Source organism: Alosa alosa, chromosome 17 (assembly GCF_017589495.1).
Source record: "Alosa alosa isolate M-15738 ecotype Scorff River chromosome 17, AALO_Geno_1.1, whole genome shotgun sequence".
In the NCBI taxonomy this organism is placed as follows: Eukaryota; Metazoa; Chordata; class Actinopteri; order Clupeiformes; family Clupeidae; genus Alosa; species Alosa alosa.
The window spans coordinates 8,067,521-8,083,231 of record NC_063205.1 but is presented as its reverse complement, the minus strand read 5'-3'; the positions used below and the strand labels follow the sequence as shown (position 1 = coordinate 8,083,231).

General features: G+C 42.9%; 1 protein-coding gene across 1 annotated transcript; it reads right to left on the bottom strand.

Annotated features, from left to right (window-relative positions):
• Positions 1-3,316: 3,316 nt before the first annotated feature.
• slc38a2 (solute carrier family 38 member 2) lies at positions 3,317-13,727 on the bottom strand. The gene is made up of 16 exons (XM_048268522.1): positions 13,380-13,727; positions 12,098-12,226; positions 11,821-11,896; positions 11,600-11,715; positions 9,733-9,806; positions 9,505-9,597; positions 9,176-9,251; positions 8,231-8,313; positions 8,035-8,093; positions 7,311-7,469; positions 7,111-7,190; positions 6,865-6,965; positions 6,081-6,205; positions 5,765-5,909; positions 5,558-5,655; positions 3,317-5,442 (listed from the first exon to the last, which is right to left on the bottom strand). The coding sequence occupies exons 2-16, from the start codon at positions 12,223-12,225 to the stop codon at positions 5,326-5,328; spliced, it is 1,530 nt and encodes a 509-aa protein (XP_048124479.1). The 5' UTR covers position 12,226; positions 13,380-13,727; the 3' UTR covers positions 3,317-5,325.
• Positions 13,728-15,711: the final 1,984 nt, after the last annotated feature.

The window sequence follows — 15,711 nt, the reverse complement described above, 5'->3', positions numbered from 1 at the left end:
GGTGCAAAGACAGGTGCAAGGTGGTTCAGTGAGTAGGCCTATTGACATAAGAGTGACATGACACTGTCATGAACGTGTCATAAACAAGTCATAAACATTTATGACATAACGGTTCTGTTATTAAGTGACATTCGGTGTTTGTCATAACAAGTTAGGGTTAGGGTTAGGTTTAGAGGTTAGGATTAGGGTTAGGGTTCATGTGTCATGACAGTGTCATGTGTTCATGACAGTGTCATGTCACTTTTATGCCGATACTGTCCAGTAAAGTGTTACCGAGTTTTTTTTCATTGGTTAAGTGGTCCTTGGTCTGAAAAAGTTTAAGAAACACTGATCTAGAACATCTGTCCAGAATATTTCACCGATAGGTCTCTCAAGCCTCCACATGGTTCATTCATGCTGCTGCTGCTAGACATACAGCCAAAGTGCTGCAGCTCTCCTTCCGGTGAAGTCCATGAGAGCTGCTGCTCTGTATTTTCTCCAACTTTCCAATGTTCAATTTCTCATCGATGCTACAGATGCGACCTTGCGCTTGCAATATCAGAGTAGAAATAAGCACTATGACTGCTGTTAGATCATCCGCCATGATGTGGTAAACAAACTATGTTACAGCAGCAGCATATATTGTGCACCATACCCCGCCTCCTGTGAACTTAATACTGGCCCCACCCCTCATTTAAACCACCGATTGACCATTCTTTACTCTCAATCTATTCTGATTATCATGAGGCTCCATGACTTTGTTATCTGAACACACAACACAAATTTTTATCATTTTCATCAAATTGGGTGTTTTATTTAACTTTAGAAAACCCATTGAGTTCCCAAACATACTGAGAAAAATGACTGCCCATTAGAAATGAAAAATCGGTCAGTGTATAAAACTTTCATGAAAAAGACTTTCATGAGATGATAACAACAACATTAGTTGCTAGTCATAATGCAGGCAGCGGTCATTTTTGACCGGGAAGACAAAACTAGTGAATATAAAACGATCACAACAGGAGGGTTAAAAAAACAATATCATATTAATACCATAATAATTGCCCATGTTTATTAACCTAATAGCTGAAGAAGTTTTGCAAAATCAATGTATAAACCTCGGCTAATAGTTGGGAAATTACAGTACTGACATTTTGCAGTTTTATTGTAAAAATCCAGTTAGACTTTCCTGCAAATGTGAAAGTAGTGTTAGTCGTGTTAGTAAGAATGAACACATAAATCACATCCTGAGGACATAAATCAATGAATAGATTTTCAGGATCAGATACACTATACACAATACAACAAATTGTGTTAATATATGTTACTCTGACTAAACAAATGCAGTCATCCATTCTTACTAAGTGTTTATGTGACCCTTGTGTTTTTGATTTGTTATAATATACTCTGTACAGATAACATAAGCCATGTCATCAAATGATTTTAGTTACCCCCCCCCCCCACACACACACACCCACTCCTCCTCTACCCATCACCTTCCTGTTCACACCCCTCCCCTAGGTCTGCTGAATGCCCATCAGGGGAGTAAATGGTGCTCATTCATATGGAATGCCTTCCCACAATCTTTAGTCATTCAAGATTGCATACCTTAAGTTTCATGCAGCTGATGTTAGGTTTGAATTCAGGGAGATAATAGGTCCTAAGAAGTGTTATGTTTATACCATTGGGCTGAATTTAACATCAATAGATTTTGGTAATTTTATCAGATTTCTTAATTTAATTTCCTAAGAAATAAAGAAATTGTCAGCTCTGGTCCAATGTGTAAACAAATAAGGAAGATTATTTTGATAGATATTGGGGTGAATGAAAAAGGGAAAAGAAGGATTTATAAATTCCTGACAGACACTGGGTTCATCTTTGGGGGGCAGCCATGGCCTACTGGTTAGCGCTTCGGACTTCTAACCGGAGGGTTGCCGTGGCCTACTGGTTAGCACTTCGGACTTCTAACCGGAAGGTTGCCGTGGCCTACTGGTTAGCGCTTCGGACTTCTAACCGGAGGGTGCCCCTGTGACTAGGGTGAAGAAGAAGAAGAAGAGGGGAAAGAATAGATAATATAACTCAACTTTTCAAGGCAGACACTCTCAGAGATACTCTGGACTATTTAGAAGCACTCTGAATCGGTATAGTCTACCAGCATTGTGTCCCCAGCTATCTGACTCATATGTCTCTGTGTCTCTTGCAAAACATCAGATAGTATCAGATTGAAAAGAACAGAGAGGATATTGCTCAATGTTTGTTGTAATAGCTCAGGTGGTATTCGTAGAAACCGATCTAAGAAAGAAGGCAACACACACTATAAAATAATGTGAAATAGATTAAATAAATGTATAAAATCAAAACAATCAATCAATTGCTCTAAATCATGAAAGTAGCATAAATGATAAGTATCATAAATGTCTGGTGACCAAGTGTCAAATCTTTTGAAACTTAGAGCACTGTTGGGGCTCTATTTTCCACACTGAGAAGATGTTAAGGCTTTCCTCCTGTAGGCCTACCTGTCTATGAACTGCAAGAGTGGAAGGTCGAATAAAGGTCAATAAAGGAAACAGTGGAAACATGTAGTTTCTATTTGGTGTGTAATCCTTGATGTAATTTCAGCTATGATGAGCACACACTCATCATAGCAGCTTCACACTGTAAGCATTCACAACGTTGCTTTTAGCTTTGCAACCTGCACACACGGTAGGCTTACAGCATGTCAGTTAAACTGTGGTAATTCCAGAGTTAGCCCATAGGGGGCGATGGAAACCTATTTAAATGTGTTAGCCTTGGCTACAATGAAGACTACAGTATGAACTGAAGGCCTACTTCTCATATAGGAAATTGTAGTCCTTTGTAGTGTATATATATATATATATATATATATATATATATATATATATATAGAGAGAGAGAGAGAGAGAGAGATTATAATGCTCTATTGACTGAACTGCACTAAACAAAGGCCATTTGATTACAATGATATATTCAATGACTGACAGGACTGTAAGGAACATTATGTTCTTTTACTTTGTCTCTCAGCTGAACAAAGAACGCTCAGGTTTTGTCATGATTTCTGGTCGACAATGAAAATGCATGGTGTGGTGAATACCAAGCACTTTCCAGGGATTACTTTCTCTCCCTAGGTCTAGTCATAAAGCCACACCTTCTTTTTTTATTTTATAAATATTTATTTAAGCCATGACTCAAATGGCTCAAATCTTGTTTACACTGCAAACAGAGATAGGTAACGGCAATTCAACCAGTTTATCTACGGACCCCATTTCCGCCAGTGTTTTGATCAAACAAAGAGACTTCATGCCAACACACACATCAGTTTGGTTATCTTGGACTTTTTAATTGACAATTCTTACAGGATATACATAGTGTTTCATTGAAACAAGAGTGTAGCACTTGTAGGGATGCCCTCTCCTTTACACGGTCATGAGATAGCTTTCAAACTCTCGGTGGCCCTTACAGAGGAGTACAGCATTTTAACAGTGAACAAAGTGTGCTGGGCCGATCCATCGTGCTTGACGAACAGCACATCAACTGACTGATGTAAACCACGTCCATTGACTTTTAGGTAGGATTCAGTTTAGAGTTACAGTAGCACAGTTAGAACTAGCAGTGGCAGCAGTGGGCACACGGTAGTGGACAACCACTGCATGGTTCTGTACCAGTAAGGGGGCATGTTAATTTGGGCATGACAAGACTACAGTGACATGTTCTGACAGCTCTCAAAAGTCTTTTTTTTTTAAACTGCCACTAAAATGAAAAAAGCTCAAACAAAATAAAGCTTATTTACAGATATGTACATTATATAAATATAGTAAAATAGATTAAATTACATTGATGTTCTCTCATAAATAATGCTGGACAGTAACATTTTGGATGACATTTGTCGTTTGAGGTTAGCAACTGGAAGCACAATAAAAGGTCACTCCCCAATGTGCCTGCAAAAATGACATTTCTGGGCACAAGCAGCAGACAACAAGGTGACAAGCAGACATGACGTGTTCTCATCAAGCTCTGTTCGTTGTTTTTCCCCCTCCCTCCCTCTCCGTTTGAGTGTTCCAAAAATGAGAAGCTGCCAACAGTAAACACTGCAATGGTGACAAACTTGCGGTGATGCCTCACTTGCAGGGGATAGAGCCCTGCTCGGGAGTCAGTGTAACGTACCCTCCTTTTGGTTATGTGCGGTTTTACAGTTAAGAAGAGTCTTTCTTTTTTTCCGTTGCAAGTTGTACAGGTACATTACAACCACAGCATGTGGCTTAAATAATAAAAAACGTAAATTTCTTTAAAGGAGTCACTGTTCCTTAAAGAAATAAGTAGTGCTCCACACTTGGTGGGAGTTCTAACAGCAAACGTGTCCAGTCTTAAACTTTGAGCAACTAGTATTCAACATTTTTTCTGCCTGATTGATGGATAAGGTTACATAGTGAGATACAGTTATTTAAGAAAAGAAAAGTCACTGGCTATTTCACACCCAGCTTCCAGTGAGCGACTATGAATAAGCAGGTTTTTGATCATTTCGTAATTGGAGTAATTTACAGGTAAAGTTGGTCAACAAGGTCAAAAAGACCTTGCAACAAATACTGTTCATCTTGTCTAGCAATCTGTGTGCGCTGACAAACCTTCACATGTGTGCTGAATACTAAGTGCTTTTAAATATACAAACACCAGTAAGAAATAGTTTTGGCAACCGTAAAAAAAGATGACAAATTCTGTTGTTTTGCCTTGAGAGTGTGCGATCTGCGTTCAATGCTGTTGCCTCTTTGGAGTACCAGGCTCACACTGGCTTGGGTTATGTCATCCAACTCAAAGCCAATCCAGAACACTAAAGACAAAAAAGGCCCACATTCAGATAATCACCTGAATGCGTGCTGCAATGTCTACAAAAGTTGACTACAATCTTTGAGTGAGGCACCATCATAGGATAAAACCGTACCAGAACTACTTAAAAAATGAACAAATAAAGAAAAAAACATCACAACACAAAAAATAAACAATGAAACAAAAATGAAAATAATGACAATAAAGCATGTAAAGTAAAAAAAAGTCATAATACCAACTTTGTGGCCTAACAGCATACTGTACAAAGTTCAGGACATTCTTTCAGAATGGTATAGTTTTTTCTGCTCTGTGCTGTCATACGAGAGCAACACTATTCATCACCATCTTCCTCTTCCTCTTCCTCTTCAGCTTTCTTTACCGTAGCAGTTTTTAAGCGGTCGGATCTTTTATGTTGATTCATCTGAAGGGGCTGAGCAGTTAGGTGCCGACCTCTTGTTCCCAGCAGGTGTGTCTGTAGTGCTTCTACCCTTCCGAGACCAGCGCCCACTAGTGACCGCCGTCGGCGCGTGGCTCGGTAGAAGTTGCTGCGTGGATCCAGTCGAGAACGATGAGCGTCATGCAGGCGATCATGACGATGAAGCCACTGACCAGGAAGATACTTGCCTGATGGGACAAACAGTAAGAGCTTAGTCATCTTACAGCAATGCCAAGGTCTCTCTTCCGTGAGTTTCATGAATGGCTATAAAATCTCTTTTAAAGACCAGCAATGTTTTCTTACCCCAATCTTCTGCATGGACTTCATGGACTCCTTCTTGACCAGTTTTAAGTAGAAAGCCGAGGGCAGGATGAAGATGAGCATAGCAGCAGCAGAGGCCCCTGAGAGAACATACACCGGTCAGACTCTGGTGGGACTTGACATGTTACATTACTAACCCCCTGTTTCCCCAAGGCAACCAATATGGCTCCTAAGGAGCACCAGACTTACCGATGAAGCCAAAGATGTCACGGATGGTGGGCACGAAAATGACCAGGATGTTAACGCCAATCAGCAGCACCATGGTGATGATGGTGTGGCGAATCCAGCTGAACTCCTTGGAGGCGCACAAAAGGGCGTTGACAGAGGTACGGATCTGTGGAGAGAAGGAAGCCATTAGTGATAACTCAGATGAACGGCACACAAATATGACTCCATGTAGGAAAGCTATATGTTTGTGTCCACCAGATCACTATGCCTGATAAGAATGACTATGTGTTTTAGATCATGTAAAGGCTGAGTAGGAGTCATGAGTAGCCACACTTACGGGGAAAAGCACAACGGGGACAGTCAGGGTCACAGCGGTCAGGACAGCCAGTCGGACGATCAGCAGGATCACGTCCGCCTTGTACACCTTGGAGTAGGTGTGCAGCAGCTCAGGCTCCACGTGCTCTGTGACAACAGACATCCAACCATCAGAACGCCGTCCTCATTTGCTCAGATAAGGTCACTTACAGGCACACTTTTACACTACTACTACTGCCTGATACAATGCAAATTTTCAGTCTATGCCCTTGACTGGGGCCAAAGTCCCTGGCACCAGACAACATCTAACACATATACACATGCTGATTCCCCCACTATAGAAAAGCCTTCCCTTACATAATCCCCCTTTTCCGTGAAAACAAGAACATCCAATAATACAACGTGTTATGTCCTTGGCATGCAGACACAGTGGGCAGTATTGACCCACAGGGACAGCTGCGCGCTGCCTCGGTCCTTCCCAAGCGCTTATGTAAGCGGGGCTTGGAGCTGGTCCCAGGTGAGGTGGGAATCTGGAAGACCCACGTTCCTCCAGAGCGTTACTCCTACATCAGAGTTTCCAGCAGACCTTTTCCCACTTTCATTTGTTTTGGGTTGCTCCCAGCATCAGTTCCCCCACTCCCTCCCTCCCCTACACTGACCAATGCTAACAAACATAGGCTTGTGTCTTACAAACAGAATCGATCCCATAAAACAAATAAAAATGTTCCAGGACCTTTAAACAGGATTTGCTTATGCATGCCTGTCTTGTTTATTCTAGGCAGAGTACTGCTTGGAAAAGAACTCACCGTTGAAGGTCAGGTAGCCGAAGAGAGCGGCCAGCAGGTACATGATGAACATTCCCAGAAAGGAGACGTTGGCCACACCCTGCATCCTTCTGCGAGAACGACTGCAGATGGCAGAGGAGGAGACAAACGTTAGAAACGTGCCAAATAGGAGCAACGAGTACTGAAACTAAACGAGCTCTGAAAGCCTGATGATAAACAGAGAGAGAGAGAGAACTGAATGGAATTGTGAATTCCTCTTGCACTTACTCTTTCAGCTCCTCATACATGGGCAGAATGGCTGGGTGGCACACAAAAGCAAATGTCAGGATGGGCACAGCATACACAGTCTATGGGGGGGGGAAAGACAGAGACAGGTTAGGTCAAAGGTTAATGCTGTTACACAACGTGTTTAAGTCAAATGTATTACATTTGCGTATCTTTCACATAAAGCAAGAATATGTGCCTACCTGTGAGTTGAAGACAAAGTATTTGGGCGTGCATGTGTCAGCGCTGTAGTCAGTCACAGTCATGTTCTGAGTCGTGATCTGGGCCACCGTGGCGTTTATAGTTGCATTGAGGATATCGTTGGTTAGGGGGCATGGGATCTGGAACTTCTTGTAGATCACCTACACAGACAACCACACAGACCACATTAGAACATCCTCCATGAGCATCAGTATTTATGAAACAGCTCAGGCTATGATGCTACGCTGTGTTCATCATCACATGAGCATCAGTAGCAATCTCCCTCCCTCCAAGGCTTGTTTGTTCCATTTTCCTGTTCAAACAACCTCACTTGCCCTTTATCATGGCAATTAAACTGGAACCACTATACTGTCTCAAATAGCTACATTCTCACTGGCATGTATCTTAAGTTACATGATGGAAAGAACAGTGTTTCTTCCCATCTCTCTCTGACACAGTGAAATACCTGGAGTAGGAGCAGAGGTCGGGCAGTTCTTATATACAAGGGCTTCAATTCTGCTCATAAGAGTTACATTTTTATACCAATATTGGTTCTATGGCTGACCACAACCTTTAAATATTTACTGCTGTTTAATTCTTGTCTACGTCAGGCAAAGCAGCCTCAGGGACATTGAAATGATGCTGCTGCCCTCGTGTCTGTGATAAGGCACCGGTGGAAATTTCCACTGAGACCTTGGAGGAAGTAGCGCTGTCAGAGGCACTTACCACGATCAGGAAGAAGACCATGCAGAGCAGAGAGAAGCCACTGGTGTAACCAAGATAACCTGTGGGTAAGAAAAACAAGAAGTGAGTGCCATGTTTAGTCCCTGCCCCCATCTATCATTAGCAGCTGTCATTCACTACACACGACACACTTTTCTCATAATGGAAGAAAAAAAAAAACAATAAAACACAGTCTTACCCAAGTTCCTCAGTAGTGACAGGGGAAGAATGATCGCCACAGACACAATCATAACCAGGTAGTCTCCGTTGGTATACCACTCCCTACACAAAAACAAAACAATAACATGCTTAATATACTTATGTGACATGCAAGTTACATTTGCTCACACTCACTAAAATGTATAGATACTTTACAATTTTCACTAGAATAATGACATTATTTAGAGGCAGTAAATACATTACAACTGAACACAAAATGGACTACTTCAAAGCTCAACCAAAGGCTTCCGAAAGAAAGGTACGACATGACAAAAACTAGCAAGCTAACGTTCACACAAGCCCTGTGTGAGTAGGCTGATGAGAACCCTTATCATCTCACGGGATCTCAGCACCGACTGTCTCCTCTTTGTGAGAGTGTTCTCTGGAACATGTTTGAATGTTTCATGAGTGCAGATGCATTAGGTCATCCCAAGTTCTGTCTCTGTGCAGCACTGGGGGCTCGCTGGGACAAAAAAAAGGGCCTCTTTGATTGGCTATGCCAAAACGATCGGGCCAAAAGGGCCCCTTTGATTGGCTGTGCCAAAAAGACCAGGCCTGTCCACCCTCGCTTTTGCCCCCTCTATCCCAGCGACAACACACAGAGCCCAATTCACCTATCTCACACTGCACGTTCAGCTCATGTTGAACTCCATGCTCCCTTACATCAGTAGCGCTTAGCGCTGTGGCACTCTCTTTCTTTCCTTTCATTAAAAATGACTGAAGGGACCACTGGGCGGTGCTTTTTCTCTCAGTTGTGGTGTGGCATTAACCAGCAGGCCCTTTTAAACTTTTCCAAATTTAGCTGACTCCTGCATAGACTACCCCCCCCACCCCCCCCACCCCACCCTACAGCACAGTTCTAAGAATTTCTTTGAGGTGCAAGTTTTGGACACGTTGACTGCAGTGTAGTAGAAATCCTACTTACTCATTGCTCTCTCCAACAAATGACTGAATCACAATTGGCAGCTCGTACTTCACAATGAAGAGGTAGCTTGACATGGCTGTTAAAAGAGTTAAAAGAGAAGGATTAAAAATCTTGTCTTTGACTAGCCACATTCTATTCAGAGGCACTTTTCTCTTTTGGTGCCTCCCAGATTCTTGACTGGTCTTTAATGGAACGCTGGGGCTGAATTAATGTTGCCATTTGTGGGAGCCTCTAGGGACATGGTTGAGCAGCTCTGACATTTAGCTAAAGGTGTAGCGCTATATCCCATCAGCATTTTTACTGCCTCAGTGTTGGCAGGCCGTCCTTACCTCCAATGTTCTGCATAGTGATGGAGATCGACGCAGCCAGCTTGCCTGGCATCCCAAACGCTTTATAGCCCAACTGCTCATACACCATAGAGCCTGAGGAAGAAGGTGAATAAAAATGTTTAAAACACAGATTTATTCATTTATTTTAAAAAAGTGCTGTTTAACAGAGGATTCAATTCCATCTACTCCAGACAAGACAAAGAATAACAATGTTTCAATTTTGTTTACCTCCTTCATTGGCAGTTTTAAGCAGCAGATGAACTGAGTAGAGGGAGAATATGCACACAGCCACCAGCAGAATCCTGTGGAGAGGACATATAAAAGATGTATGAGCTTTTACTCATCCAATACAACAAAGCCTCATGCAGCTAAGAGCCTGGCTCCGGAAAGCCCAACTGCAGCAAGAGTTCTGCCAGGACAGCGATGTGTCAAGGAAGGGCTTGATAAGATCAATGAATAAACGCAGCACTTCACTAGCTGTCAGAGGGGAGAGGGAAAAGAGAAGAGTTGACCTGATGGAATGACTCCAGGCATGGCGTGGTTATTTTCGCAGGCCTTGTCAGCACTGCTTGAACTGCACACTCACTCACCTATCTTGATGCAGGGGTGCGAAAATCAGATGTCTAGACTAGTGAGCCAGAGAGGTGGCTTGCCACGCATACGCCACTGGTCTATGTCCTGCGGCACCAGGACAAATGTCTATGCCCATTTTTAATACCCCTCTTAATTGCCCCGGCCATTCTCTGTGTCCCTCTTAGCCATGATCACATTTCGGAGGCATAGCACGGTCTCCCTCTCGCCTGCATGCTATGCTTCAGAGGCGATTACCTGCTTACAAACTAAGCTTCATGTGCTAATCCCCCCTCTGTCATATCTCTGCAGATGCCAAGCAAACTCTCCCACTGCCACCTGCGCTGATAACAGTGAAATAGACATGGGAAAGGAGGTGGGATAGGGGTTGGGGAGGTGGCTTCACTGATCGCCCACGCTCTTTTGCATAACTCTTTGCATGAACGGGAGTACACGTCCAACTTCCTGCTCAACCGCATCTGGTGTGTTCTCTAAAAGATATTGTTCTGCTCTGCTTCCCTGCAATAAGACCTTTCTCTGTTCTGTTGTCTTCCGCCAGGTCAAATTACACCTAAGTCATGTGAGGTAATATTAAAGTCATTTATAGGCTTAAATGATACAAAAAAATACAACAAAACCCATAATTCCCTGATTGGATTATCCACAAGACACAGAAAATAAAACCCTCAATGACATTCCTCTCCCCACTCATTCAGCCCAAATGGCCTGGCCTGCCCACTAATCTCCCTGTTGCCTTCCTTCCTGTCGGGGATTGAGGCAGCCAGTCCGCAGCCCAGGCTTTCATTGAGCAGAGACTGCGGCTGTCCATTTGCCACTGCCCTGGCTTATATAACCAATGGGCAGCCCTGCCCTGGTTGCAGGGGGGGTGGGTAGGTGTGGGAGGGGATTAGCCGCGGCTAAGCAGCTTGGCCCCCGAGCCGAGTGACTCTGCATGTGAGGCCAGCGAGGGAGTGTGCCGCCACGCGGGCGGAATGGGCCCCCTCACTGTTTGTAAACACACACGGCAGCGTGAGGGCCAGATCGCTCTTACGGCTGCTTGAGCAACATGGCGTCTTACTACTGCGCCGCTAAAAGGAAAGTGACCCACTTCAATTAGCCTCATCAAAGACGGATGTGTGACTGGCTCTAGTAGTAGAGACTGAAGGTCGAGTCACGTGGGGTTCGTAAGAACATTTTTTGTAACCTTTCATGTTTTGGGTCACAGGCACATAGGTAACCCACACATTATTCTTGCACACTCATCTCTAATAATATATAATATATAGTATATGGCAAGGTGCTGTTACATAACTTTTATATGCTGCACAGAAGTACAAGACCATCTGTGGTTGTACAGTTAAACATCAACGCCTAATGTTATCCTGCCTTTTATAACTACCAAATGTAGTGAAATTTCAAATTCAGTGCCCAGGTGGCTGTTAGGCTAACTTATAAGATAATAAGATAAGACAGATACACAATACTATTGATATTTACTACCAAGATGACAAGTCATGGAACTTACACAAAAAGTGCAATGCCTGTGTTGGCCATGGCATAGGACAGACCCAAGATGCCACTCCCCATAATGGCGTTGCCCAAGTTGAAGACAGACATCCCAAAGGAGGCTGAGCCAGGATCCTGATTGAAAGGGAAGTCAAAGTTTGTTTAAAAGCCTAAACACAAAGCATTTCATTTAATGTTAAGGTTATGATATGTGTACATGTGAAGGAATTGGACACTTACATAATCTGTAACATATTTCTTCTTGTCCAGGTGGTAGTCTGGAAGGAAGTTCTGGCTCTCAGCATCGTCAAATTGACTGTTGAGATAAAATATAAATACAGAATTGAGATAAAATCAACAGAATATAGGTGCCAAATTCTGAGGCATTTATATATTTTTTTAATCACTAAGAAATATGGTTTGTGAGAACTACAACCATGTGATTATATTTAGACAGACTTAACTGAGTAAAATCTTGATAGGTTTAAAATAATACAACAGGCTATGTCTTCTTTACCTGCCAATCGGGGCTTTCTTGGTGGGACAGTCCTGGTAACTGCTGAATTCATTGCTATTTGAACTAACGCTGTCTTCATCCTGTCCGACGTTCAGCCGGCTCATCTCCGTTTTTGAAATTTCTTTCATCCTGCAGAGCAAGAAAGAGCGGACATTGTTGTTTATTTTTTCCAGACATTCATTTTTAATGCGTCACCCATAGTCCTCTCCACTTATTGAAACCGACCCCCGGCAGATGAATAATCAATACATGGCGAGCGCCGCAGCGCCCAGCAACACATAAATCGGGTCATGTGACCACGAGTCGTCAGGGGTGGGGGGGTTGACTCATCAGAAGGAGTGGAAAAATACCAAACCGGCATCCGTGTCTGTCTCCCAACCTTCAGACAGTCGCATTCCTAACAATGGCGCAAAGGAATATTCGGTCTGTGAATCTATGGCATTTGTTATATTTCACCACAACTATCCATTTAAACAAGTCTTAGCTTTAGGCGATGAAATGAATTACTTTTAAATGGCAGAGATGTCCTACAGGCCATAGATAGAATGTAAGCATGTGTCTCTTTGGCCACTGACAACTGGTTACTATATAATGAATGAATTTGATTAGACTGTAGCCTAATCGTTATTTTGGTCATTTTAAACATTGAAACAACAGGCACGTTTATGGCTTTGGGAACGGAACCGCTTTGCGCAGAGCTTTGTGCCATGCGTAATTGCATCATTAACCGACATTCACCGAGACTCCCGTTTACTGTGTTCAAATGTAAATGAGGATGATATACAAGCTAAAATCAGGTTACTAAAAGACAATAAATACATTCTGCCCAAATTCCCACATGGGTTCCGCCCATCTTTTCATTGTCAGGATTTAAATAAGGCACATGACTGCAGTAGCATGAATTGTATACTATATGCTAGTGTCTTCAATTATTTATTTATTTATGCAGATCTCAGTCTGACACGAGGTGCGGTTCTAATCATTTGAAGGACATGGATACTTGATTAACGCGATCCAACTGTACCGGTAGATTGCGCCCTGCTGATCATATTCAAACAAACGGATGTCATTCTCTTCCTGAATTCGGTGACACCATTAAATGGTCATATGAAATATATACACTAACCAGGCTATAATGTAGATAGGACGCTAAAACATATCCTCTCTAAACATATCCTGTGTAATATGTAAGGATATTAAGGTTAAATGTATGACATTTTGAAGAACCCTCGTTATCTCTTGTAAACCAGCATCGCTTTCAAATTCACAATGAAGCTCTTACCTTGAAAGCTGTCCAAACGTCTCAGTCGTGATTAAAAAGAATCCTCTTTGCAGTGTTTTTAGACGGAAAAACGGTTTTCTTTATAAAGTAAGTTTTCTTTATAAATTGTATTAATTCCAGATGTCAGTAAAATTTACAAAAAGATGAATCTTTATAGATCGGAACTGGTTCTGTATAAATAGGAATAAATATTTGTTCAATATTTGTAAACAGAAATCGATGAGATATTACAATGTTTTAAATCAGAATCTGCTTTAAAAATAAATTTTGAAGCTAGATGCTTTTTTTCAGCTAAATGCTTTATTCCAGATGATGTCTTCTCGGATTCCGCTTTTCTCTTGAATGCCGGGTATGGTCTGCACCTTATATGTACTAGCGTTGCATCAGCCTGAGGAGGAAAAAAGGGAGTGGCCTGCCCGTCTTACACAGACTGGTCACATGGTTTTGTGTATAAACATACTTACTCCAGTCTGTGTGACGTGCACAGGCAGGGAATGGTCATTGTTTAACACTACAACTCCTCTTTAATGTTCAACCACACTAACGATTATGTTGCAGTTAATCCTCCCTTTTGGTTTAGTTTGAGGGGAGGACACGCTGGAAAGAAAGTTGACAAATGTCAGTATTGTCTTGATGCCCTTGACATTAGATAACTCGTGCTTGTCCTCATTCTGTCCTGCCTCACTGCCAGAAAGTGAGCAGAAACCTGAGGAGAGGAGATCTGAAGACTGAGTGTCATAACTGATCAGTGTGTGGTCTTGGTTTCAAAAGGGACCACACTGCAGCAAAGCAGATTAGAGAGAGATGCACCCAGAGTCCTGTGACTCTCAAACATCCGTGGAAAAAGTGCCATCTGAATCCTCTACTAATGAGCTCACTCTTCTAGATTATGTGAGTTCATGATTTCTCTCTTTGCGTGTGTGTGTGTGTGTGTGTGTTAGCTCACCTTCAGAGCACTGTGATCATTATTCTTTTAAAATTAATTTCAGATACTCTACAACCCTGTACAACCACCGGCTACCTACAGATGGATTTCTTGGTATTCTGCATTTACTGTACATTTCCTTGTTTAAATGTCAAGAAAAACTTCAAACTTGAAGATCCTGTTTTTGACAGCCTAGTTCCCTTTACCTTGTTAAAATGTGGTATGTCCACTGGTTTATGGTAGCCTGTTACAGATAAACTGTAATCATGGCTATTATCAGACTACACACATAAGTTCACAACCAACACCATATGTTCTGTCTATTTACTGACCCTTATTACCACATGATTCTTTGGTTCCTTCTCTTAAATTATGTTTTTGAGCACAATTTCAATACCTAGCATGGGTCGACCTTATGTTTATTGAACTTAATTACAACCCAAGAACGGTACGCCAGCACTTGCAGATATGGGCTGCCCCAATAGTGCTCCATACAATCCACTCACATGCGTGTATTTTTAAAATCACACATGAATGCACACACACACACACACACACACACACACACTCACACACAGCATTCTCTCTCACATGCTCCGATGTGTATGTCCAAATCCATGGGCCCCATTGTTGTGGGACTTTGGGGCTGCCTTGCTGTGTTAAGCGGGATCAGGAGGGAAACTGGAGTAGGGCCACCGGGGCCAAGTTCGGCCTCTGTGCTCTTCGCTCTGCCCCCTGGCCATGTCTTACTTAAAGGCATCATTCGCATGAGCACCTCCAGACAGAGGTCCAGCTCCGAACACAACGGGCAGTAAATCCCACTCCCCACGTCACAGTGGAAGTGACCTGCCCCTTGGGCATGAGTGCATGCGAAGGTGGCATTGTTTTGGTGTGAAATCTATGTTGACCAGCGTGCGACCCATGCTTTGAATGCTTGGGCATTTCGTTCGGGCCTCTGCCCATGGTAGGCAGGGAGGAAACCGAAGGGTGGGGGCACAACAAACCCCATCTATCCAGGGCAAAGGGGGGCCCACGGGTGGGGTGGGTGCAGGCTCAGCCTCTGTAGGGGGGCTGTCTACATGCTTGGATAAAGCACCTGATTCCCACTAATCGTCTCACCTCCAGGACTAGAGTGGCACATGAAATGAGCTCCAGGAATATGAGTCGTTTAAAGGGCTTTGGGGCCAGAGACAGGTGGTACAGTATGTAGGCTAAACACAGAACCAGCCTCCCGCCGTTTTCACGTGACGGAACACTGCAGTGGTTAAAACATGCAGTGATTAAAGCTCACACAACTACATTTATAAACAGCAGAACGCTCCTGAGCTGTTTCCGTGTCCTTCAGCATTGTGGAGGACAGAGAACACACTAAATGAAAGCTACTAAATGACACTAGCATACATTTGA

Coding starts and splice junctions, on each gene's coding strand:
- slc38a2 (XM_048268522.1), bottom strand. CDS start 12,225: ATGAAAGAAATTTCAAAAACGGAGATGAGCCGGCTGAACGTCGGACAG. Junction 9,807..11,599: donor ACAGGCATTGCACTTTTTGT/GTAAGTTCCATG, acceptor TCCTCTCCACAG/GATTCTGCTGGTGGCTGTGT. Junction 6,966..7,110: donor ATGTATGAGGAGCTGAAAGA/GTAAGTGCAAGA, acceptor TGCCATCTGCAG/TCGTTCTCGCAGAAGGATGC.